This window comes from Pteronotus mesoamericanus, unplaced genomic scaffold (genome assembly GCF_021234165.1).
Source record: "Pteronotus mesoamericanus isolate MK-2021 breed Mesoamerican mustached bat unplaced genomic scaffold, CSHL_Meso_final contig_68, whole genome shotgun sequence".
NCBI classification, from domain to species: domain Eukaryota; kingdom Metazoa; phylum Chordata; class Mammalia; order Chiroptera; family Mormoopidae; genus Pteronotus; species Pteronotus mesoamericanus.
This window is the reverse complement of record NW_026555234.1, coordinates 11,409,054-11,429,994: the sequence shown is the minus strand read 5'-3', so window position 1 is coordinate 11,429,994 and position 20,941 is coordinate 11,409,054. Positions and strand designations below refer to the sequence as shown.

General features: G+C 41.6%; 1 protein-coding gene across 3 annotated transcripts in view; it reads left to right on the top strand.

Annotated features, from left to right (window-relative positions):
- KCNIP4 (potassium voltage-gated channel interacting protein 4) overlaps nucleotides 1-20,941 on the top strand; it is a 393,563-nt gene that overhangs the window by 205,959 nt on the left and 166,663 nt on the right. The window contains exon 1 of one of the 3 annotated variants that reach the window (XM_054581991.1): nucleotides 14,496-14,801. The exons of 1 other annotated variant lie outside the window; for it this stretch is intronic. Coding sequence is in view for 1 of the 2 variants with exons in the window: in XM_054581988.1 (XP_054437963.1) it covers nucleotides 14,763-14,874 (112 nt within the window). In the remaining variant the exon portion in view is untranslated. Of the gene's footprint in view, nucleotides 1-14,495; nucleotides 14,875-20,941 lie in introns of those variants that run through there. One more of the 3 variants, XM_054581988.1, reaches the window with a different exon arrangement.

The window sequence follows — 20,941 nt, the reverse complement described above, 5'->3', positions numbered from 1 at the left end:
ACCTGCTGCAGGTCATGTCATCTCAGTGCTGGGGATAGTGCATGAGGCCAAATGGCATTTAGAGTCAAGTAGGGAAATGAAGATAAATAATGAAAATACATAGTCTGTATGACAGTGGTAATTGCTAAGAAGAATAAGAGGGTTTGGAAGAGGTGAGAGCAAACTAGGAGTAGAAGAAGGGAATTTTGCATAATGCAGACTTCGGGGCAAAATAAGGTGATAATACTAAAACATTGCCCTGACATTGTCCAAGGAGTGAGTCACATGGCAATGCAGGTACAGATTGATCCGGGGGGAGGAAACCGCAGTGCAAGGCTGTGAGGCGGACGCATGCCAAAGGGACGCATGCCAAAGGTCATCAAGGCACACTGCGCGGCCAGACAGGTGTGGCTGGAGTGAATGAGGAGGCAAGGAGTAACGAGAGAAGAGCTCAGAAACTTGTCTAAAGAGACCCATTCCCCATTTTAAATGTTTTTCTTTTTCCTTTTGGCAAAATGAGAGCTGTTGGAAGCAGAAGAATCACATGATCAGGCCTATGTTTTATAAGGCGACTCTGGCTGTATTTTCTATAGAATAGAAAATGGGACAGCAAGGGCAGAAGCTGAGAGATGACTTAGGAGGCAGAAGTCAGGAAGGAGAAAATGATGGCTTGGGTCAGCGGTGTGGCAGTGATGTGCGGAGACTGGGTCAAATTCTGGTTAGTCTTTAAGGAAGAGGCAGATGGATTTGCTGATGACGTGTATGGTAACTAGAGAGCCTCTGACTTGGCATTTCAAGAATAGATGGCATATTCCTACCTGGAGAATTTACTGTTCTAAGGCATTGGGAGAGTCTGCTGAGCAAAAGCATATGATCTGAAGTTGCCATAAACAAATGTTCACATGCCACTGGTACTCTACTGTTTTTCACTCCATTCCTGAATAATGACTGGGTGTTCTGAAGGTAGAGATGAATGTCCTGGGAAGATTAAATTGCCCATTCCTCAAAATTCCAACCTGTGATGTGCATGCCTTGTTTCCATTTTATCTCTGACAGTGTATTGTGCAGTCACTAAAGTTAGTGCTTCTTGTTTCACGCCCTCATGTATAAATTTGTTAGTCTTTAACAATATAATTAATTTTGCAAATCATCTCAAGTTTCAGCTAAAGAGGGTAAATGTGTTTTTTCTGGACACTTGAACATCATCCACCATTCTTTCCCTCTTTAGCTTGCATGGTTAATCAGTTCCAAGGATCTGGAGATTCTGTTACCTCTCTCTCTCACATCCTTCCAAGTCTCTTCAGCTGGTAGGCCACATTCCTAATTTCCCTCTCACTTGGATTCCTGGAACAGCTTTTTAACTGGCCTCTTTCCCTGTAGTTCAGCCACACTCACCTACTAATCAATTCTCTACACAGTAATAACAATGATGTTTCTAAGGTACAAATTTGATGCTGTTTTGGTTCTGCTTTCATCCTTCATTGGGTCCCCAGTTCTCTCAAGATAAAACAAACAAACTCCTTTAGCATGCTTACAGAGCCTTTGTGATCTGGGTTCTGCTTACGCAAGCTTCGCATCTTGAAACACAACGTATTGCTGCCCAGTCTATCTACTCTATGCTGTTCTTGCCCCAAACTCACTCAGGGCATGAGCTCATGGCTATGTCTAAGATGCTGAACCTCTTGTACTCTCTTCCAGTGACACATTTTCCCCATCTTTGTCTCACCCTGCTCATCCTTAAGATCTCAGCTCAGATTTTTTTTTTCCTAGAAAACCTGTCCAAATTCAAGTGTGATAAGTACTTACCCATCTAATTGAGCTCCCATGATGAACCACCATTGGTCTCATTGCAAAGTTTAATAACTGCCTCTTTACTTCTGGGCATTCCCCATAGATGCCCCAAGAGAGCAGGGACCAGCTCACCTGCACATATGTTATGCCCGACACCTGTGTTGATGTTGGGCAGATACTGGATGCTCAGAGATACCTGTAGACTTGCCTTCGAGTGAATGGCAAAGCATAAGAATCAGAGTTTAAAATCCCTTCAAGCATTACGTTTTTTCTTTCAACTCTGAACTCCGGTCTTCTGCACATGTACACACAAATTACAACACTCCAACACACACATGCACACGTTTGCTCCTTCAACAGCCCCAAACTCATTGGTGCTACAGCCACACTTGAACTTCGAAAATGACTGGATTTCTACATTTAACACAGTGGTAACCCTTTCTTCTCTCAATTCCCCTGCCCCACCAATATTACTTTCTAAGGTCTCCTTATAGCTCTCTCACCATACTTGCTCTGGCACATTTGACTCATCTTGCTCCTTGAATCCCTTGCTCTGTTCCTCTCTCTGAATATCTCTCTTCCTTTAACAACTCATTTGCTTTTGTCACTTCAACGATCTCATTTATATGGATAAATCCCTGATTTTTGTCTCTAGCTGTGATCTCTCACCAAAAGTCTAACGTTATATTTTTTAAGTCATGAGCTCAGCAACTGTACTCACATTCCCTGTTTGGGCTACGCAAGCACGACTCTATCAAAATGTCAGTCATCTGCTCCTCCCTCCATGCTCCCATTTTCAGTCTCACCCAGGGGTGCCTTGGAGCGACCACCTGGACCCTCAGGAGTTCCCTCTCTCCTGAAAGGACCACAGGCCAGGGAGCGAGTCTGCAGGGCTCTTCAGGTGACCTGCTTCTTGGCTATAACAGGTTGGTCCAGGGGCTCTTGCCTGACTCTCGGTGGACCAAGCAGGATTTCCAGTTTTGAAGTTTGAAAACAGCAAGTGGATAGATGCCATGGTCAAGAGCGCCTGAAGATGAACCCCCTCAAGGGCAGTGGTCTTAAGCAGAAGTCTGCAAACTACTGTTGTGGGCCACTGGGAGATGCTTTCTTTCTGGCCCTTCCTACATCGTGGTTATTTAGTTCCTTCAGCAAATGCACCTGTTATCCTTGCACCCTTTCAATACACTTCTACCACCTTCTTTACTGTTTAGCGTGAAGGCAACAATAATCTTGGTTTATTCAAAGAACCGAAAGACTATGTGAGGAGAGAACTGTGTTTCTGAGGACAGTGCGGGGGTTGTGGTTAGAGAGTGGAAGTGGTCTCAGCGGAGATCAAAGGGAGGCCAATACTTGGTGAAGAGTTTGAATGTTATCCCCAATGTAATGGACAGGTTCTGGAAAGCCAGAATCAGTCAAGTTATATGAAAAATATACGCTTTCATCTATCAAGATTAACATAACCAAATTGAGGATTAATGTTGTGTAAAAACAGTTTGCAGAAGTGTGAGAGTGAAAGCAGGAAAATCAGATGGGCAATGTGTTTCATAGCGGCTTGGGTTGAGGAGGGTGAGTTAGCAGAGTTAGTGACAATTAGTCAGAGAGGCGATGTTTTCAAAGTGGAGCCCACTGGATTGGACTGGATGGATTGAAGTGGTCTCATGTATTTTAACATGAAGTCGACACCAAAGACATGTTAAAAGACTCATCGAAGGAATGATTAAACCACGATTTATGGTCAAACAGACTTCACAAAGCATTCTTTAAGGACCTCAGACTTCCTACCTCCCTGCTCCTCTCCCTCCTCTGAGCTCCCCCTGTACTTGAAACACACATTCTCATGGACACTGGTATTCTCCCTTGGATTTAGTGACTAATGGGCATTCCTTCCTTATCTCCCCTTCTAGGCTGCAAGCTTCTTTGTAGTATGTATCCCCCAATATGGCGTGGCATGAAATCAGTGTCAACTTTTTTGAAGGATGAATAAAGAAATGCACAAATAAAGAAAGGTAGAAATTATGTGAAGAACACAGTCCTCAGATAAAGAAATGATTACTGAGCTACAGCATCTGAAATCTGAGGATCTTTCCAGGCATGTTGAACAATTCCACAGCTCAACTAGTTGAGGCTGTGCCTTGCTTGGAAACCCAGGGCAAAATGAGTCACTAAGAATGGCTGTGTTTCAAAGAACTGAGCCTTCCCTGACCTGGTAGCTCAGTTGGTTAGAGCATCGTCCTGATACACCAAGGTTATAGGTTCGATCCCTAGTCAGGATTCATATATGAATCAATCAGTGAATGCATAGATAGGTGGACAAATCACTCTCTCTCTCTCTCTCTCTCTTTCTCTCTCACTCGTTCTCTCCCCCCTCTCGCTCTCTCTCTCTCTCTGAAATCAATAAATAAAAAATTAAAATATAGAACTAGGCCCTTGATGCAAGGCAAGGCTGGTTTTGTGAAGGCAGACAAGTTCTCATGGTTCACATATGAGGAAAAGTGGTTAAGTGCCTTAACCATTTTGAATTGCAGTTTCTTCATTTATCAAATGCATGTAATATTACAAATACCTCAGAGATAGCTTGTAAAGAAATCCTAATAATTATTCTTGCAAATAGAGCACTTGCTTTGTGTTCTGTGATGCTTTGAAAGCTTTAGCTGTACTGTGTACTAAGCTCTTTATTGCCCCTGACAACAAGAAGAGGTGCATATTTTTATTATCCTCATTTTTATAAATTGCCAATATAAAGCACTTAACCACAGCACTCGACACAGAAAAGTATTTTGTAAGTCCTTGGGAAGAAAATAAAACCCCAAAACTCATGGGGAGCCAGAACACCTGGTTCTAAAACCCAGTTTTGCTGCCGTTTTTGACCTTGGATAAAGCAAACTCTCATAACCTCAATTTTCTCATTTTCAAAATGAACTGATATAAGAAATGAGTGAAACAGTCTGCGGAAGTGCAAACACACCTAAAATTGCAACAAAATCCTAGGCAAATGTAAGCATTTGAAAAGTGTTCAAGTTGATTTTTTTTTTAACTCAAGTGTGTAAGACACCAGCCCTTAAGTGCCGTATTCTTTGGAGAAAGGCCCTCATTTTCCACAGTTCTGTCACTACTGTGAACAGTCTTTCTGAAAGTCATGATCTGTGTCTTTCTCATGCTCAGAACTCTAATAGCTTTAACTAAAAATGAAAACCTTGGTAGCTGAAGATCTTCGTTCATTTCTAGTCTTATCCATCCTTGCATGTCTGAGCCAGTTAATTAGAATGTTGCATTTGAGTGCTTTTCCACTGCCTAAGAAGCACCTCCTCCTCCATCGACTTTTGTGATCCTCCAGGAAATTCTGTGCAGAGGAACACAACCCCAGTCTGTCTATACCAGGGTGCTATCTTCTGTAGCTCCACATTCAGGGCTGGGTTCACTGGACACCCCATCCCTATATCTAATTGCTTCTGACCGCTAAAATGAAAGTAGTGTCCCTTACTCTCCTTATTAGCCTTATCTTCTAAATTGTTTGGTGTTCCTTTTAAATATTTTTAAACGTACTTTCCTCAGAGTTCTTTCTTAGTAAAAATTGGAAGTTCAGAGACAAGAGGGCTAATTAAAGTCGCCCTTTCCTTTTCAAAGACAAGGTCCTTTCTCTGCATATTCAACACAAACACATTTATGCAAATATATTGCAAGTGGTTTGCTCCTGATGAAACAGATTTTATTTTTGTGGATTTCAGTTTAGGGTTTGCCTTTTTTTTTCTTGTCTAAAGGAGTTTTTATTGTTCAATGTAGATTATATATTACAACCATGTCGTAGGCTGAATAATGTCACCCCCAACCCCCGCCCCCCCCAAAGAAAACCCACATCCTGATCTTTTGAACTGTAGAAATGCAGGGTTACGTGGGAAGGGTAATTAAACTTGCCAGTGAAATTAAGGTTACCAATCAGCTGGCCTTAAAATAAGATCATCCTGGATTATGCAGGCAGACCTGATGTAATCGCAGGGGTAAGTGAAAGAGAGGCCAAAGAGTCGGGTCCAGAATGATAATGCCTGAGAAAGCCTCCGCTGGCCGCTGCTGGCCCCGAGGTGGACGTGGCCCCTTGCCAAGCAGTGTGGGCTGGGGCTGGAACTGGAAGGGGCAAGAAAACGTTCTTCCCTAAACCTCCTAATGGAGCACAGCCCTGCCCACGCCCTGGGGACTTTTTGAGACACTCCCAGAGGTGTATGATAATAAATTTGTGTTGTTTTAAGCACCACCTTTATCGTAGTTTGTGTTAGCAGCAATAGGACACTCATACAGCATCCCCATAGTAAGAGCGTAATGATAGAAAACAAGTGATCGCCAGCAGGAGTCAGTCAGGCTAAAACATCAGTGGACTGTATGTTCCGGGAAACAAGTAATTCTCAAAAATCATTCCCTTTCTAGCTCTTTAGGCCTCTCTTTTTGGAAATCAGAGAAATGATCCTTGCGATAACTATGCCTGTGTGTGTGTGTGTTTTAAAATCAAGAATCATTTAAACTTAAAAAAAAATAATTCTGGAGTCTGATGCCCGAGAAAAGAGTAAGGAAAGAGGGGCAGGGTAGAGAGGACAAATAAAGAAGGGGGCTTTAGAAGTGTTCTCAAAGAAGCATCTTGAGACCTCTACAAATATTCTTTCCATATAGCCCTACAACTCTGTATACAAAATGTGATCCAGATAATCATGTAGAGTCTTTGGAGATTGGGAATGCACTTAAGTCTAGACCTGTTGAGCTCTTGTCCCCAACGTGCTGCCATGAAACAGGAAATGAGCCAATGCAGCTCTGAGCGTACCCAGAGGCAATCTATGGGGATCCTGTGCCTAAGAACTGAGAGCACCAAGCTGGTGAAGTGATATCTCTATGGCAGCAGAGTCCTACCCCAAGCAAGCAGGACGGTGTCACAGGGCCTAGGTGCATACATTGAAGGCAGGGCCCTATGCCCAGCTAGAGCTAGTGCCACATCCATGAAAATGCAATTCACTACACTTTTAAAAGCACCTGCTCTATTTCGAAGGTCCTGAGATGTCACTGCTGAGAAAGTGGAGCTGAAGAGCTATTCTGCATGTCTAGTTAAAAGAACCCCAGAGACTGATGGACCAGGGAGGTGGGACTAATTCAAGGAGAAATAACCACTTGCTCATCTGCTTCCTGAGGCCTTTTCAAATCCTGTTTCAGATCTCAGTTCTCTGGCAGTCTCGGACACTCTCACAGGCCGAAAACAGGTGAATTTAGCTTTGTATTCTTGAATCTGTCACTAGTGGGTGGCACAGAGGATTGCCTGTCTCTTCTTCCTCTCATTTCTCCCTCTCCCTTTTCTTCCTCTCTTCTCTCCTTCCTCTGGCTTTTGTTCTTTCTCCCACTTCTCTCTGGAGCCCCACCCTCCTCTTGCCTCCTTTCTTGACCTTGCTCCAAGAAAGAACTTATTACTTTTATTTACGAATCAGTAGAAGTTAAGGCCACACCACATGCTACCTTTCTGGATATGATTTATATTTTAAGTATTGTTTCTCTTTGTTTAATGGGGCCACAATAAAAACAATACCATACAAAAATAATAATCTTTACATATACTACCCCAGGCATGTCAGAACATGGGCTCTTGAGTGAGAATTCTGGAGGTTAAATTCCAACTCTTTAATTTCTACCATATAATTTTCCGGGAGGAAAAACATTCCCTCTTCCCTTTTATGTTCAGTAACTGGGGCCTAAAAATTAGACTAACAAAAGTCAAATTAACAGGAGAAAATATATACATATATAAAAGATCTGTCCAGAAAAAGTCCAACCATTGTTAATGTAACAAGAATGGTTTGCATCACATTGATATAAACCTAGCAGCCAAAGAGAGTAGACTGCAATGCATATGCATGAACAACAACAACTTCACTGTACTAGTCAGTGGGAACTGCAGATACTGTTGAGTGAGCATGTGTACTGTGAGGCTGTCGCATTCAGAATGACTGAGTGAGTAGAGCAATGAATTTGCATTAAATTTTGCGTTAAGCATGAACAGTCCTCTGTGGAAATTATTGGGATGATTCAGAAGGCCACAGCTATGGGCGACTGTGATTGGCAGCTTCATCACAACAATATGCCCGCTCATGCATCACGTTTCCTGCAGGGTTTTGTGGTATAACATCAAATCACTCAGGTGACTCAGCACCCCTACAGCACAGAGTTGGCGTCCTGCAACTTCTTGCTTTTCCCAAAGCTTAAATCACCTTTGAAAGAGAAGAGATTTCAAGTTGTCAATGAGATTCAGGAAAATACCATGGGGCAGCTGATGGCAATGGGGAGAACTGCGTGGGGTCCCAAGGTACCTACTTTGAAGGGGACAGAGGCATCATTGTCCTATGTACAGTGTTTCTTGTATCTTGTATCTTCTTCATTAAATGTCTCTATTTTTCATATTACATGGCTGGACACCTCCTGGAGAGATCTTATACAGTTGTATTAATATTTATGTGCATGGAAAGTTCACATAAAAGAAGTGAAATTCAAAGAACTCTGGGGTTTATATACTATTTTAACAAAAGAAAGGGAGTTTGAGTTTCAATCAATGATAAATTGTAAGGAAGTGACTAGGAAATATATGAGGGAAACTAACAGAAGATAAGGGCTATTTTAGTTACGACTGTTTATGCAGATTTGTGCTCGCGCTCCATCTCTGGTGGTAAAAGGTGCTCTCTGATTCCTGGCACAGGGTGGGGGCGGGGGATGGGGAGGCCACTTCACAAAGGGAAATTTATGTTCTGCTTTTAGTTAGATAAAAGAAAAGCAGAGAACTTTTCCTGCATCTGCTGATTCTCAATTGCCTTTAGCTCAAAATAATCCTTTTGTCAAAATGGCATATTTTGGAGTGGCATACTCTGATCCTTTACACAATGTTGGGCAACTTACTTAAGCTTTTGCATTTCAGTGTCTTCATCTGTAAAAAGGGATTAAAAATACCACCTGCCCTATCAGAAATTTGTAATGATTCAATGAGATCATTTACATAATGCATACAATACACTGTATATCACATAGTATAGGCTTAAAATTATTGTAAACCTAAGTATAATAAGGAAAAGGATATCAATAAAAGTTATTGTTTTCCTTCATATTCACTGCCCTAAGGCCAGCTCATTGTAGTGGTATGTGGCAGACACTTTCATAGAAAGGACACATGAAAAGGGTCATGTGAGAGCCAAAATTGTCTGTCATATTAAATTGGGGAACCAAAGAATCCAGTCAGTTAGGCCAAGAAGGTCCAGAAAAGAAAATTAGAGCAGGGGGGGGAATAATCATAAGTCCTAGGAAAAGATTATATTCTTATGAAACTGTTCTAGCTGTATTTCCAAATAATCTACTACTAGTTTATATTAAGATTATATACTGCACATGCTTTGATCAACATAATACATGAGCACTCATTTCAAGATACATTAGGATCAATGTTGCTGGAAGTCTCTTAAAGTGGAAGGTATTCTGCCACCATCACCATCACATCATGGATTCAACAAGGCACTCACACCAGAAAGTGAGTTCTTAATTGTTTAATGGACAACCATATGCATATTTTAAAGAGGTCCAATGCATTTTCTAATCATTCAGAATGAGCTCTGAAGCTAAGTGAGATAGCTTGAATCCTGTCAAGCATGAGTGGGAAGCTTGTCTGCAGAACATTTAGGGATCTCTCCTACTACTTGAGAAGCCCCAAGATAAAAAGGTGTGATATACTTTAGGGTAGAAGTAAGGATTAGGTGTAGAATGGAGAGCACCAGAGGGTGAGAAAGTCCTAAAATTAGAAGAGATACCAAGTGCCACACGCCAACTTTGTCCACATTATTTGCTCTGTCCTCTTCTCATTTATTTTTCGAAACCTAAATCAGACTTATCTTTTCAGTGGAATCTTCTAGATGACACCAACCACATTGATGTCTTGCTTCACTTAACTCCTATTGACTGAGAGTAGAAAATGTTTCTTTTAGAAATTAATTTTTTTTTTTACTTCTTAACTTGTCATTCTGATTTCACCTGTAGTTAATAATTCAGAAACGATGAAGAACTACGAAATTCAAGCCAACATTGTTCACTTCCCAGATCCTTTGCTTGACAAGTCAGTTCTCTTCTCTGTACCTCTTTTAAGCATTAGTAAAATAAAAAAATTGGATTATTTAATCTTTAAATGATCTCTAAAGGTTTACATAAATATAAACTAATAATCTTAAATTTAAATTTGACAACTAGTCTCTATACTCGTTCTATCTGTATTTTTGAGAGACAATATGTAGGTAGGTAGATTTATCCACCTTTAACATTTTTCTTAACTTTATTAGTGAATATATGTAAAGATTTTAGAATAGTGTCCAACATCTATAAGTTCTCCTTAAATGTGAGCAGCTATTATTTTGGGAGTAAATCAGAGACAAATCCGGCTGTGTCCCTTACTGAATGTGATTTTGTAAAAATAATTTAAACTCAATGACCCTTTATATTAAAAATGACCCAAAAATAACCGTTATTTTTTATTAGCGTTATTTTGAAATAGAGATAATAACAGATAACTCTGGTTTGGAGTAGATTAAATGAGTTTATACATGTGAAGTACATAGAATGACTTAGAGTTAAGCGAGCAGGAAATGTTAGTTTATCCTTTTTGTATTCCTTTCCTTTGGTGTAAAAGGCAAAACTTTGCTGGACACCCCTTACAATGTAAAGAAAAGTGTGGTCTTAGGAAAGAGGAGAAAAAGCCAGGACATAATTTAATGCAACAAAAGGGACTGAGGTTTGCACGTTACTGCAACAAAGTGACAGAACCGTGATCTGGATTTTTTTTTTTTAATAATATTTAGCCCACTGTTCTTTGCCAAAATGCCCCTAGGAAAACACTCTGCCTGAGGTCTCCCCAATTTCCTTAAATTTCTCAGAAACTCTTGGATGGCACTATCACCTTACAAAATTCATGTAAAAGACCATGGTATCTATCCTGTGAGAGCCAGATCTTATAAATGGAGGCAACAGAAAGAACTCAGGTAAGTGGTAAAGGGAACTAAACAGATAGGCAAGGGCTGAACCACCGAGATACTCAGCTGGTGGCCCCTGCAATAATGCCATTGTCCGGAAGGGAAGCCCTGCCTAGAGCCAGCAAAGGCCCATTTGTGGGTGTTTATGTGAATTTCAAGAATTGTTGGGATTTCTTTCCTGGAAAATGGGTGTGGCAATTTTAAAACACTTTGCCTAACTCTGTAAATCAAGGGATTAGTTGAAAAATATTTGCTGAAATCTGCTGAGGGGTATTATAGGAAAAGAATAAATTTGGGAATCAGACAAAGGAATGTTTGAATTCAGGAACTATTACTTTCTAGCATGTGACCTTGGTGAAGTCACTTAATTCTGTACCTTAGGTTTTTGTGTTTTTTTCAGCAATAAGATGGTATTGTGTAAGATTAAAAGAGACAGTTACAGCTGACTTTACCTAATTAATTTCTGTAACTTTCTTTTTACACTTTTTACTCTCTATGGCTTTATGTTGGCAGGAATTTCAGAGAATGGTTACTTAAGACATGCATTTTCCAATCAACTACTGAGAACTGCTTCCCCTTCACTGGCTTGCAGACACAACTGTAAACATCTATTACATGGACAGGTGGTTAGGCAGATTCATAGAAAGCTATCTCCCATAAACATATCTGAAATGAAATGCACCATGATAAGCCCCAACTTGGTGACCTGAGCGTATTGCTGGTGCCCAGAGAAGAAAAATCGCCTGTAGGTGGGGATGAAGAAGTCTCCCTGGGGAAGAGACAAGAGCTAGAGCCAGGAGGAAGGAGGAGTGTCAGGGCCAGTGAAGCACAAAGTCACTGTCACGAGCATAATTATGGTCACAATATAGTCTTTCCTGTAAGTCAGCCTTTGGTCCCCTCTCGGGCTGTCAGAGCCAGGTCTTAAGAACAGAAAGTGCCAAGCCGCCTGCACACGTGACACCAGCACCGAGAAATAACAGGGAGCCAACACAGGTGACTATGCTATTCACTTGGATTTTATTAATGCAGGTTCACTCAGCTTTTATTAATGCAGATTCACTCCAAATCCATACTAACTTAATAACTATACTAATCACTCAGAAACAATCAGCAATAACATCACACAAGAGAAACGGGATAATGAACCCAAATCCCAGAGTCTCAATCTGCAGGTCTAGGAGACAGCATGGTGGGCAAAGGAGCCGTCAGCATCTTACAAGGAAGGCTCTCCAGAGCCAGGTGGGCAGCAGGGCAGACGAAAAGTCCTCAGTTCAGCAGGGCAGAGCCTCCATCGGCATGGCAGTCAGATCAGCGTGGTCCAGGGAGCTCAGCTGTCTCGGCAGCAATCTGGAGCCTGCCTCAGTTATAGCTTGAAAGTGGAGTACTCCATCTTCCAGGGTCTCTTAAGAGATAAATGTCCTGGCACCCTTGATGGCAAGTGGGGAATTTCCCCAGGGGCCTATCTGTGGGTGGTTCTCCTCTGCAGGCATGGCTGTTCTGGTCACATGTGCAGATATCTTAGGTGTGTCTCCTTGCCAGATGTGTCTAGTGTGACTTAGGTAGTTTCCTTCTTGAACCAAAGCGTCATGGCTGACTGGCAGCCATGTCGGTTGACGTGACTCCATTCTGTTTTATATATCGCATGCTATCTTGACAGAACCAATGTCATTTTATTGCTCCTGCTCTCCACAGTCACTGCCTCCATCTCAACCCAGCAAAGCCTCTAAACAGCTGCCACTTCTGTCAGGACCCACAACTACCATGTGTTGGGCAGGGTGGGCGCCAGCGGCTGAGCATTGCTCTCCATTTTAGCGAATTCTCACACCAACCATGAGGAAGACGCAGTCACGTTCTTGTCTTGAACTTAGAAAACTGAGACTCAGAAATGGAGCGATTTCTCGAGGGTCACACAGCAAACAAGCAACAGAACCAGGATTTAACCCAAGCCTACCTACCGTAAAGCTCGTGTATGATATACAGCTTCTAATAACAATGAAAGCTACCACTGGTGATGGTGACCTCCTCCACAAAGTCTTTTTCCGGTTACTGCCACCCTCCTTTCCCCAGCTGGAGCTGAATTTCCCTTCTTGTGCTCCCAGTGTTCCCTGTAAAGCCTTGCTTCAAGTGCTGGGGCATGTATTGATCACATCCAACTTTATGTCTGCCTCCCCTGTTAACCAGTAAGGACGGGTTTGGGCATTATTTGCTCTTTTGTCATTTTGAACCAGTCATAGCTCATAATAGTAGCTTAATAAATGTTAATGAAGAACTGAATGAATGAGTAGATAAGTATTGCCCACTAAGCGCTGTGGCCCCAGCTTTGGCAAGTAAATGAACCTCTTTATATTTCAGTTTCTTTTATAAAGTGAGCTGTGGGGGTGAGTTAATTGTTGATAAATCATTCTAATACTGATGGGCACATAGCCAATTCTCAGTAAATATTTATTATTATGAACATATTGAATTCCCAGGATTGCCTTTAAATGGGGAAACTTATAGAAAGCATTGAAGTACAATATTACAATTGCAACATCAGAGAGTAAAAACTGTTTTCAGGGAGGGTAAGTGTCTTGCAGAAAATTGCACAGCAAGGAAATTAAAGGAAGAAACAGAAGAGGCCCCTCCCCCGGGGTCTAAGCTATTACTCATAAACCCTGTGTTTAACAGTCAGGTCCAGGGGCTAAAAGTCCTTCCCAGGCAGGGTGCCTGTCAGCTCTCCTCAGCACTGCTGTGGGGCTGGGCTTCCGTGGAGTGGAGGTAACAGGCGCGTGGTGAAGCCTGCGCTGTCCGGCCCAGCCCAGAGTCCGCGCCCATGTCTGGGCTGCCTGCCCCGTTTGGAATCAAATCGCCCTGGGATCCTTCGGGACAGCACAGCCCAGCCTCCCTGGTAGGAATCATCTAGTTTCTTGTTCTGAGAACACAAGCTCCAGGATCCTCTCCATCGGACTCCAAGAGAGCGCTTTTTTAACAAGCACCCGTGGTGAGTTCTATCACCAAGCAAGTTTGTGAAACTTCACTTTGGAGACAGGCTGAAGCGAGGCTTTAAAGGTTGCTCGTGGTACTCACCCTTCAGGGGACAGTTAGTCAACATCGGCATTCTCACAGGGGTTCTGCTCTGCCCCGCCCGCCACCCATGCCTGTATGTAAGTGTAAGGACGAAATCAATTTCCCGATGTGTCGGCAGGACCAGAACAGTCCCAGGGGAGCAGCAGGTGGGAGGGGGCGTGGATGCTGTCCTGCGACAAAGACACTGAATCACGGATTTTTTGCCCCTGTACTTTTCTCCCTAAAGCTGACTACTGGCTTCCCCAGGGGCTTTCCGAAAGGGGCTGTCGTCAGCAGCCACTAAAACTGATGTTTTCCTAGCATCCCAAGAGGGGGGCTGCGCTCTCTCGCAGTGCAAGCTCTGGATAGAGAGAGAGAGAGAGAGAGAGAGAGAGAGAGAGAGAGAGAGAGAGAGAGAGAGAGAGAGAGAGAGAGAGAGGCCTCTAAGGCAAAAAAGGGGCCATTCGCAAGCCTCCCAGGCAGCAAACTAGAGCGCAGACAGCCCTGCGCAGCCCCGTGCCGCGGCTTCGGCGTGGAGTGCCGCCGCGCTCTCCGGGGCAAGTTTCCTGGGAGTGTCTCTTCTCTCCACCCGCACAGCAAAGTCTCCAGCTCTCCAACAGATGTCTCTTTCGCAGCTCTAAAGTCCAAGTGCTCGCTGGCGGCAGCCCTGCCGAGTCCCCAGCCCAGCGCGCTGTGGTTGGGAGACCCCAGCAGGCAGATGCCAGCATCAGCATGAGAGGCTGGACCTCAGCCCAGCTCCGTCCTCACCCCGGGGGGCCGCTGCCTGGCCCCGCGCTTCCGAGTGGAGCTGCTCACTTTCTCCCTTCAGGAGTCTTTGTTCCAAGCCAGACATCGCTGGGATTCGCACATTAACTCCCTCCACTCCAAAAGGGGTCCGGAGGCTGGGATGCTCTGCCCTCCTGAAGGATGTTGACTCTCGAGTGGGAGTCCGAAGGACTGCAAACAGTGGGTATTGTTGTGATTATATGTGCATCTCTGAAGCTGCTTCATTTGCTGGGACTGATTGATTTTTCGGAAGGTAAAGTGGTCGCTCCCAGTGTGTGCCCTTGGTCAGGTCTGGTTCAGAGCTGGACACAGACCCTGCAGAAGTTGAGGCTTAATAACCATTGTGAAAGTTTTAAAATACGCGTGCTTGCCATGGAGCAGCCTAGTAACCGACAGTTCATTTCTGTTTATCCAGATATTTGACTTTGGGAGGGAAGGGGTTTTGCATCGTTATCTTTCTATCTGAAACCTGTTTGAGTTTAGGGTGAGGTTATGGGTTAAATACATTTCCAAGGTGGGAAGCAGGGCTCTCTACTGCGGGGTGATAATACAGGTTGTTGTTTGGTTGTCAAGTTCATGTTGGCTACCACTCCTTAATGTCCTTAGTAGTTTCGTCTTCTGGAGCAGTACCCTGATTTGTGAGTGGAAATACTTGTGCATGCCTCCTTAGTGAGGAGGTGAGGGGGTGGAGCTGGGTGGTGGATTATGATATAAAATGGGTAAGCTTTTGGTTTAAAATCGAGTTACGGGGTGCTTAGCAAAAATGTGTTTTGGATGCTTAATTTGCAAAAGTGTTTCATTTATATTTCCCAGTGAGCCACTTTGCTCATTTTTTCCAGAAACAAATAACACACGCAAGACAGCACTGTTGCTACCAATAAATATTTTATCTGTCTAATATTAATTTTACTACCCAAATCAATTTTATTATTCAAAGTTGAGAGAGCAAAAAAATAGTTGATTAACTTTGCTTTAACAATTTGAGTGTGTATGTGCACACATTTTTTTTCATGAAATACCATTTCTATTGAAATAACATACTTTGAATAATTTCAGCTTCTATCGTTTAATGTCAATTTCATGTCCAAGGCCTCCTCTCTTCTCAAGTGAACGTGGAGTTCTTGAGACACTTCCTAATAGTCCTTCCCAGTAAGGCTATGAACGTTTGTTGCCGAGTTTTGTTTTGTTTTGTTTTGTTTTTTATGAACATTTACTTCTCACATTATGTGTAATGTTGGAAGTTGATGGAAATATTTAAGCCTGCTTGTGCTATAGACAGTCTTTCTAATTAAGTCCTGATAGCTAAGATGACATCATCTCAAACCACATCTGGTATACAGGTTGTTTCTGATAATATGTTAATAATGATCAATGTGTCTTATCTTTAGAAAGTCCTTTGATGCTACAAAGTGGGTTCATTATGTTCTAACTTCTTAGCCCAGTAGAACATAAGAAGCTGTCATGTAATTTTCATACCTTCTTTTAAGTAATCTCAGACAAATTCTGTTTAAGCACACATGAGAATAATAGTGTAATGGGATTAAGCAAAACCTTGGAAGTTGAGTTCTTCCTGTTCTCACATTACACAGTAATTTTATTTACTCCCTGGAAGGAGAGCAATGCATTACAAACTTCTCCAAGTGCTACCCAGTAGTCTGCATTATTTTGAGGTTTCTGCCTTAGTGCACTAATGTTGGTGTCATAATGAAATACAGATGCAACAACTTCAATTTCTATGAAGAGAATAATTTACCTCTGTTTTACTTTGTCACCATGTTAGTTTTTGTCCTCTGGACATGCTTGAGTCATAGCCCCCAACTTTAGTGCACTCGGGCTAATGAAGTGGTCTGGAAAGAAGAGCCACTGTGGAGGTATTTGAGGAAGCTGCCACAGTGCTGTAGGAGGGCACATAGCTCGTTACTGCCGGTGTTGATGACGTAGACACTTAAAGTTAAATGTCCTAAGTTTAAGACCCCTGCCATTGACTCAGCTTTTATTCTTTAGGTCTTGTTTTATGTCACTTAAAGTTGAAGGTTTTCAGATGAAAACTTCCAATGTGATTTCCAACAATATGAAAAGTAGACGTCTCCCACCTAGAAGCATAGAATTTTTAGCTAGTCTGAAACATCTTTCTTGGGCTGGATATCCATATTCATACCCAAATAATATCCATATTCATATATAAGCCTATATTTCGGCATACACACATATATATAGATGTGCCTACATATTTATAGATATTATGTAAAATGTGCAAAAAGCTAGGTAAACTGGATTCAATGTATAAGCCTTGATCATGCTAAAGTACAAAGATGCAGGTTATACAATACTTGAGATATAGCCCATATTTACTTGACAAATAAGCCCTTTTTTCTTCTGAAGTATATGTTAGAAAATGGTGGTCGAGTCCAATTTTCCCATCTGATACTGGAGATAACTACAACCTAGACAGGTTAACTGGTTTATCAGAAGGCAAACCACCTGGGGGCAGAGACAGGACCAAAACCAAGGGCTACTGAATCATATGTGCTTTTCCTACTACAACACACTTTTTATTTATTCCTCTTCTCTAATACTAAGAGAATTAATGAGAACGTACATGGAAAATTTACTGAATTTCTGAATTCCCAAATTCCTGAACAGTCCACTAACACCCTATGAAATATTTGAAGTAAATGCCCTTATAGGAAATAAGACCATGTAATAGCCACTTAATTTCTACAAGTCTTTGACCCCAAACCAAGTGTGGGAGCCAAGTAGGTCATATAAGCAAGCTAAGCCAGATCACCAACTGTTATCATAGAGACAGGTTTCGAACACAGACAAGCCAGACAAGCCAAGTGGTCTCCTGTCTGCCTTTTCTCTAAGGCGCACTGAATATTGACTGTCTGTGACTCATATTTAATGTCAATGAATGGCCAGGCCAAGTAGAATCCAATAGTGAGACCAATGAGATCATGAAAATTTTGGCCTAGGCCACTGTCTGTGTTTTCTCAGACTATGGCACTTAAACTTTTTGATCACCAGCCAAACAAGAAAAAATAGGCAGCTAAAGAGCAAGCCACAAAATATTAGATTATCAAGTCCTTCATCCTTTCTAACTGCAAATGATAAAACAACCAGTAAGAGCCATCCCAATATAGATGGCTAAACTTTTCACTGAGACTACACTGCCTACAAAATATGGCTCAGAATAAGGCCAGGAAATTAGCCAATCCCTTTGGTGGAGAAGTAGAGATGATAAGCCCAGAGCAGAAACCTGAGCTGCTTTGAGGCAACATTGAACTTGTATACTGTCCTCACAAAACAAAGATTCTTTGCTAGTACTGCTATAGAGTATTTTCTCCAATGTGACTCTGTGCATGGATTAATTTAGAGAATAATTCTGAATCTATTGGAATGAGAGGGTCCACATTTGTGTTGAGATAAAGCATTGTTACCTAAGTATTATCATCCATAATCATGGTGAGAATTAGCTATGGAGAGAAAAGAGTTAAGAGAAACATTTGTGCTCTTACCTAAATTAGATTCCAATTTTGATAAAGCCCTTTTTAAAAAAATAATTCTCTTTCAATTGAAATTCAAGGTTTAAGAAGCAAAAGCAATTTACAGAAAGGATTAAAATGACTAATGGGATTTTAATATAATGATTAGAGGTTTTATACACATCCATTTATTCATAAGGGGAGCAGGAAGAATACTCACCAGATTAATCTCATTATTTCATAGGTTAGCATGAACGATATATCTTACTGAATTCTAAATACTGTATTTTGCCATGTATAATGAGCATTTTTTTGCCCAAATTTTTGAGGAAAAAATAAAGATGTGCATTATACATTGGGAGTACTATTTCCATATCTATATAAATGTTTTTAATTCTTTTATTTATGCTTATGTGTTAAAAGTGTAACTCTAGAAAACAATAATGATATCCGTATCAAAATAATACCCTGGAATAAAATAATCGGTTTTGTTTCTAAATATAAATAGTAAATAACTGAATTTAAAAAATTAAAATGAAACACTTTTTTCCCTGAAAGTTTGGGCCAAAGACGTGGGTGCGCATCATACACGGCAAAATAGCGTATGCACAGGGTTCAGTGGTAGGCATTGACTGAGGGAGTTGCAAAGGAAAGTACCCTCCGTAAGCTTTCTTTCTAGTAAAGGACACTACTAATTACCAAATAGATAGAAGGAATAAGCGGTGGGCATAAGCCAGAGAAACGGCGTGCGGCGGTGCAGATGGACTAGTGCCTTCTGGAAAGGGCTCGAGGGAAGGCGTCGTGGCAAACCAACAGCCCGTACAGGGCATTGCAGTGTGTGAAGCTTTCCCAGATTGGAGAGCGGGCAGAAAACATTTCAGGCAAAGCAAAGAGCTTGCGTTGTGACCCGAAGCACTGGCAGGAGGCAGCTTTCATGGGTAAGGGCCGCGGCTTGCAGCTCACGGGAGTGGGAATGTTGAAATGTGAGATGTGGCTGAAGCGCTCACTAGAACAGACCAGTGTTTTAGGTGGGTCAACCTGGGACTATGGAAAGATGGTTCAGAGGTAAGAGGGTGGAAGCAGAAGCTCCAGTTATGTTTCTGGAACAATTCAGCTGAGAGACAACAAGGACATAAATCCACAGAATATCATTCTTAATAAAATACTTAGTGTAAACTGTCAGTTTCTAGTTTTTCCAGAAATTCATGTTTGACATAATACCCTTGGTCTACACCTGTTCTAACATGGCATAATTATATTTTATTTCAGAGCTACATGTTTGGTTTTAAATATATTTTTCATGAGAATAGAAAAAAATGTGGGACATACAAAGGTTGTAGCTATAGATACAGTAGCTCCACTTAGGGTGTACAATTCTGATGGATATATCTCACATCTTACAAGGTCTTGAATTATTCTGAACTTTCTATTTTGGAAAATTTTATGCACAAGAAGCGCAGTGAATAACATAGGAAACTTCCATGTACCCATCATCCCATTTCAATAATCCCCAGCACTTGGCTATTTGTGTTTCATCAATGGCTTACATTTAAAAATAGGTTGTTTTTTTTTTATTATATAAAATATGCTGGGCCTTCTACTAGGCTCAGGATACAAAAATGAATTAAAGATAGTCACTACTCTCAGGGAACTCTCAGTTGTATAAGGAGATGGGGAATATAAACGAAGACAATGCAATGCATTTTAGTAGGTAGATTGATATGTCAGGCTAAGATATAAAAGAAAAAATGAAAAGCAATTAAGCCCAAGAGGGAGAGCTAGAAGTGACCAGAGGCGACTCCCTGGAGGAGGTAGCTTCTAAGCTGGGTTTTATGGCTGAAGAGTTTATTGCAGTCAGATGGCAGGCGCTTGTGCAAATTCTGCACAGGGACGTGGTACACAACGTGGAATTCCAGGAACAAAAACCAATAAAGGGTAAAAGGGAATTGACACAGTTTTATATCTTTTCCTTGATTATATAATTAACCCTATTGTCTGGCACAATGCTTGATGTAGAGAAGACACTTGAAAAATTATGGCATGAGCATCATTTACTCTCATTCATTAAGACAGCCAGTGCATTTCTGCTAAAGCTATCTAATTAAGGACCTCTTGTGCCTCTTTCAAGTCTCCATCATGGCCTGGAACTGTCGATTAATGGATTATGATTTTTTTAATCTTTTTTTTCCCACTAGTAAGATTTCACATCAAAATTAGAGACACCTACACTCAAAAGGCATTAGGGGCAGCTCTTCATTAGAACCCCATGGCCCTGGGAAGTAATTTCAAAGGAGACATCCAGCAGTGAGATGAAAAAGCCCAGCTTAAATGGACTCTGATTTGGCTGGGAAAGTAGCTCTTTCCATTTCATAACTGGAAAAAAGGCCCTTATGTTTCTGACTAAAACTGAACGAACACATATCATGCTCCTGCTATATGAAGGGGAACAGTGGATGTGAGGGTATTTTACTGTCCTTAAGAAGTTTCAAAGTGGTGAGGGACCAAACAGCTCATGAATAACTAAGACAAGACTTAAAGTGTCTGGTGAGAGGAAGCAAGACCTTTAGAAAACTCAAAGAGAAGAGCTAACCCATCCAGTGAGGTGTCAGGGAAGGTTGTGTGAAGAGGGTGACAATTGAAATCTGATGAGTTGAAGGGTCAAAAGACTTTAACAAGTGTAGACTGGAAGCTAAAAATCAGAATTTAAACTGTCATTTTTAAAAGCAAAGCAGTTTCCTGAAGTCATTGTTTATAATCAGGCTGATTCTAAAGAGGCCATTCATCAAGATATCAAGTTTCCTTCTGCTCTGGACCTGCCAATGTGGTTGGTACTGA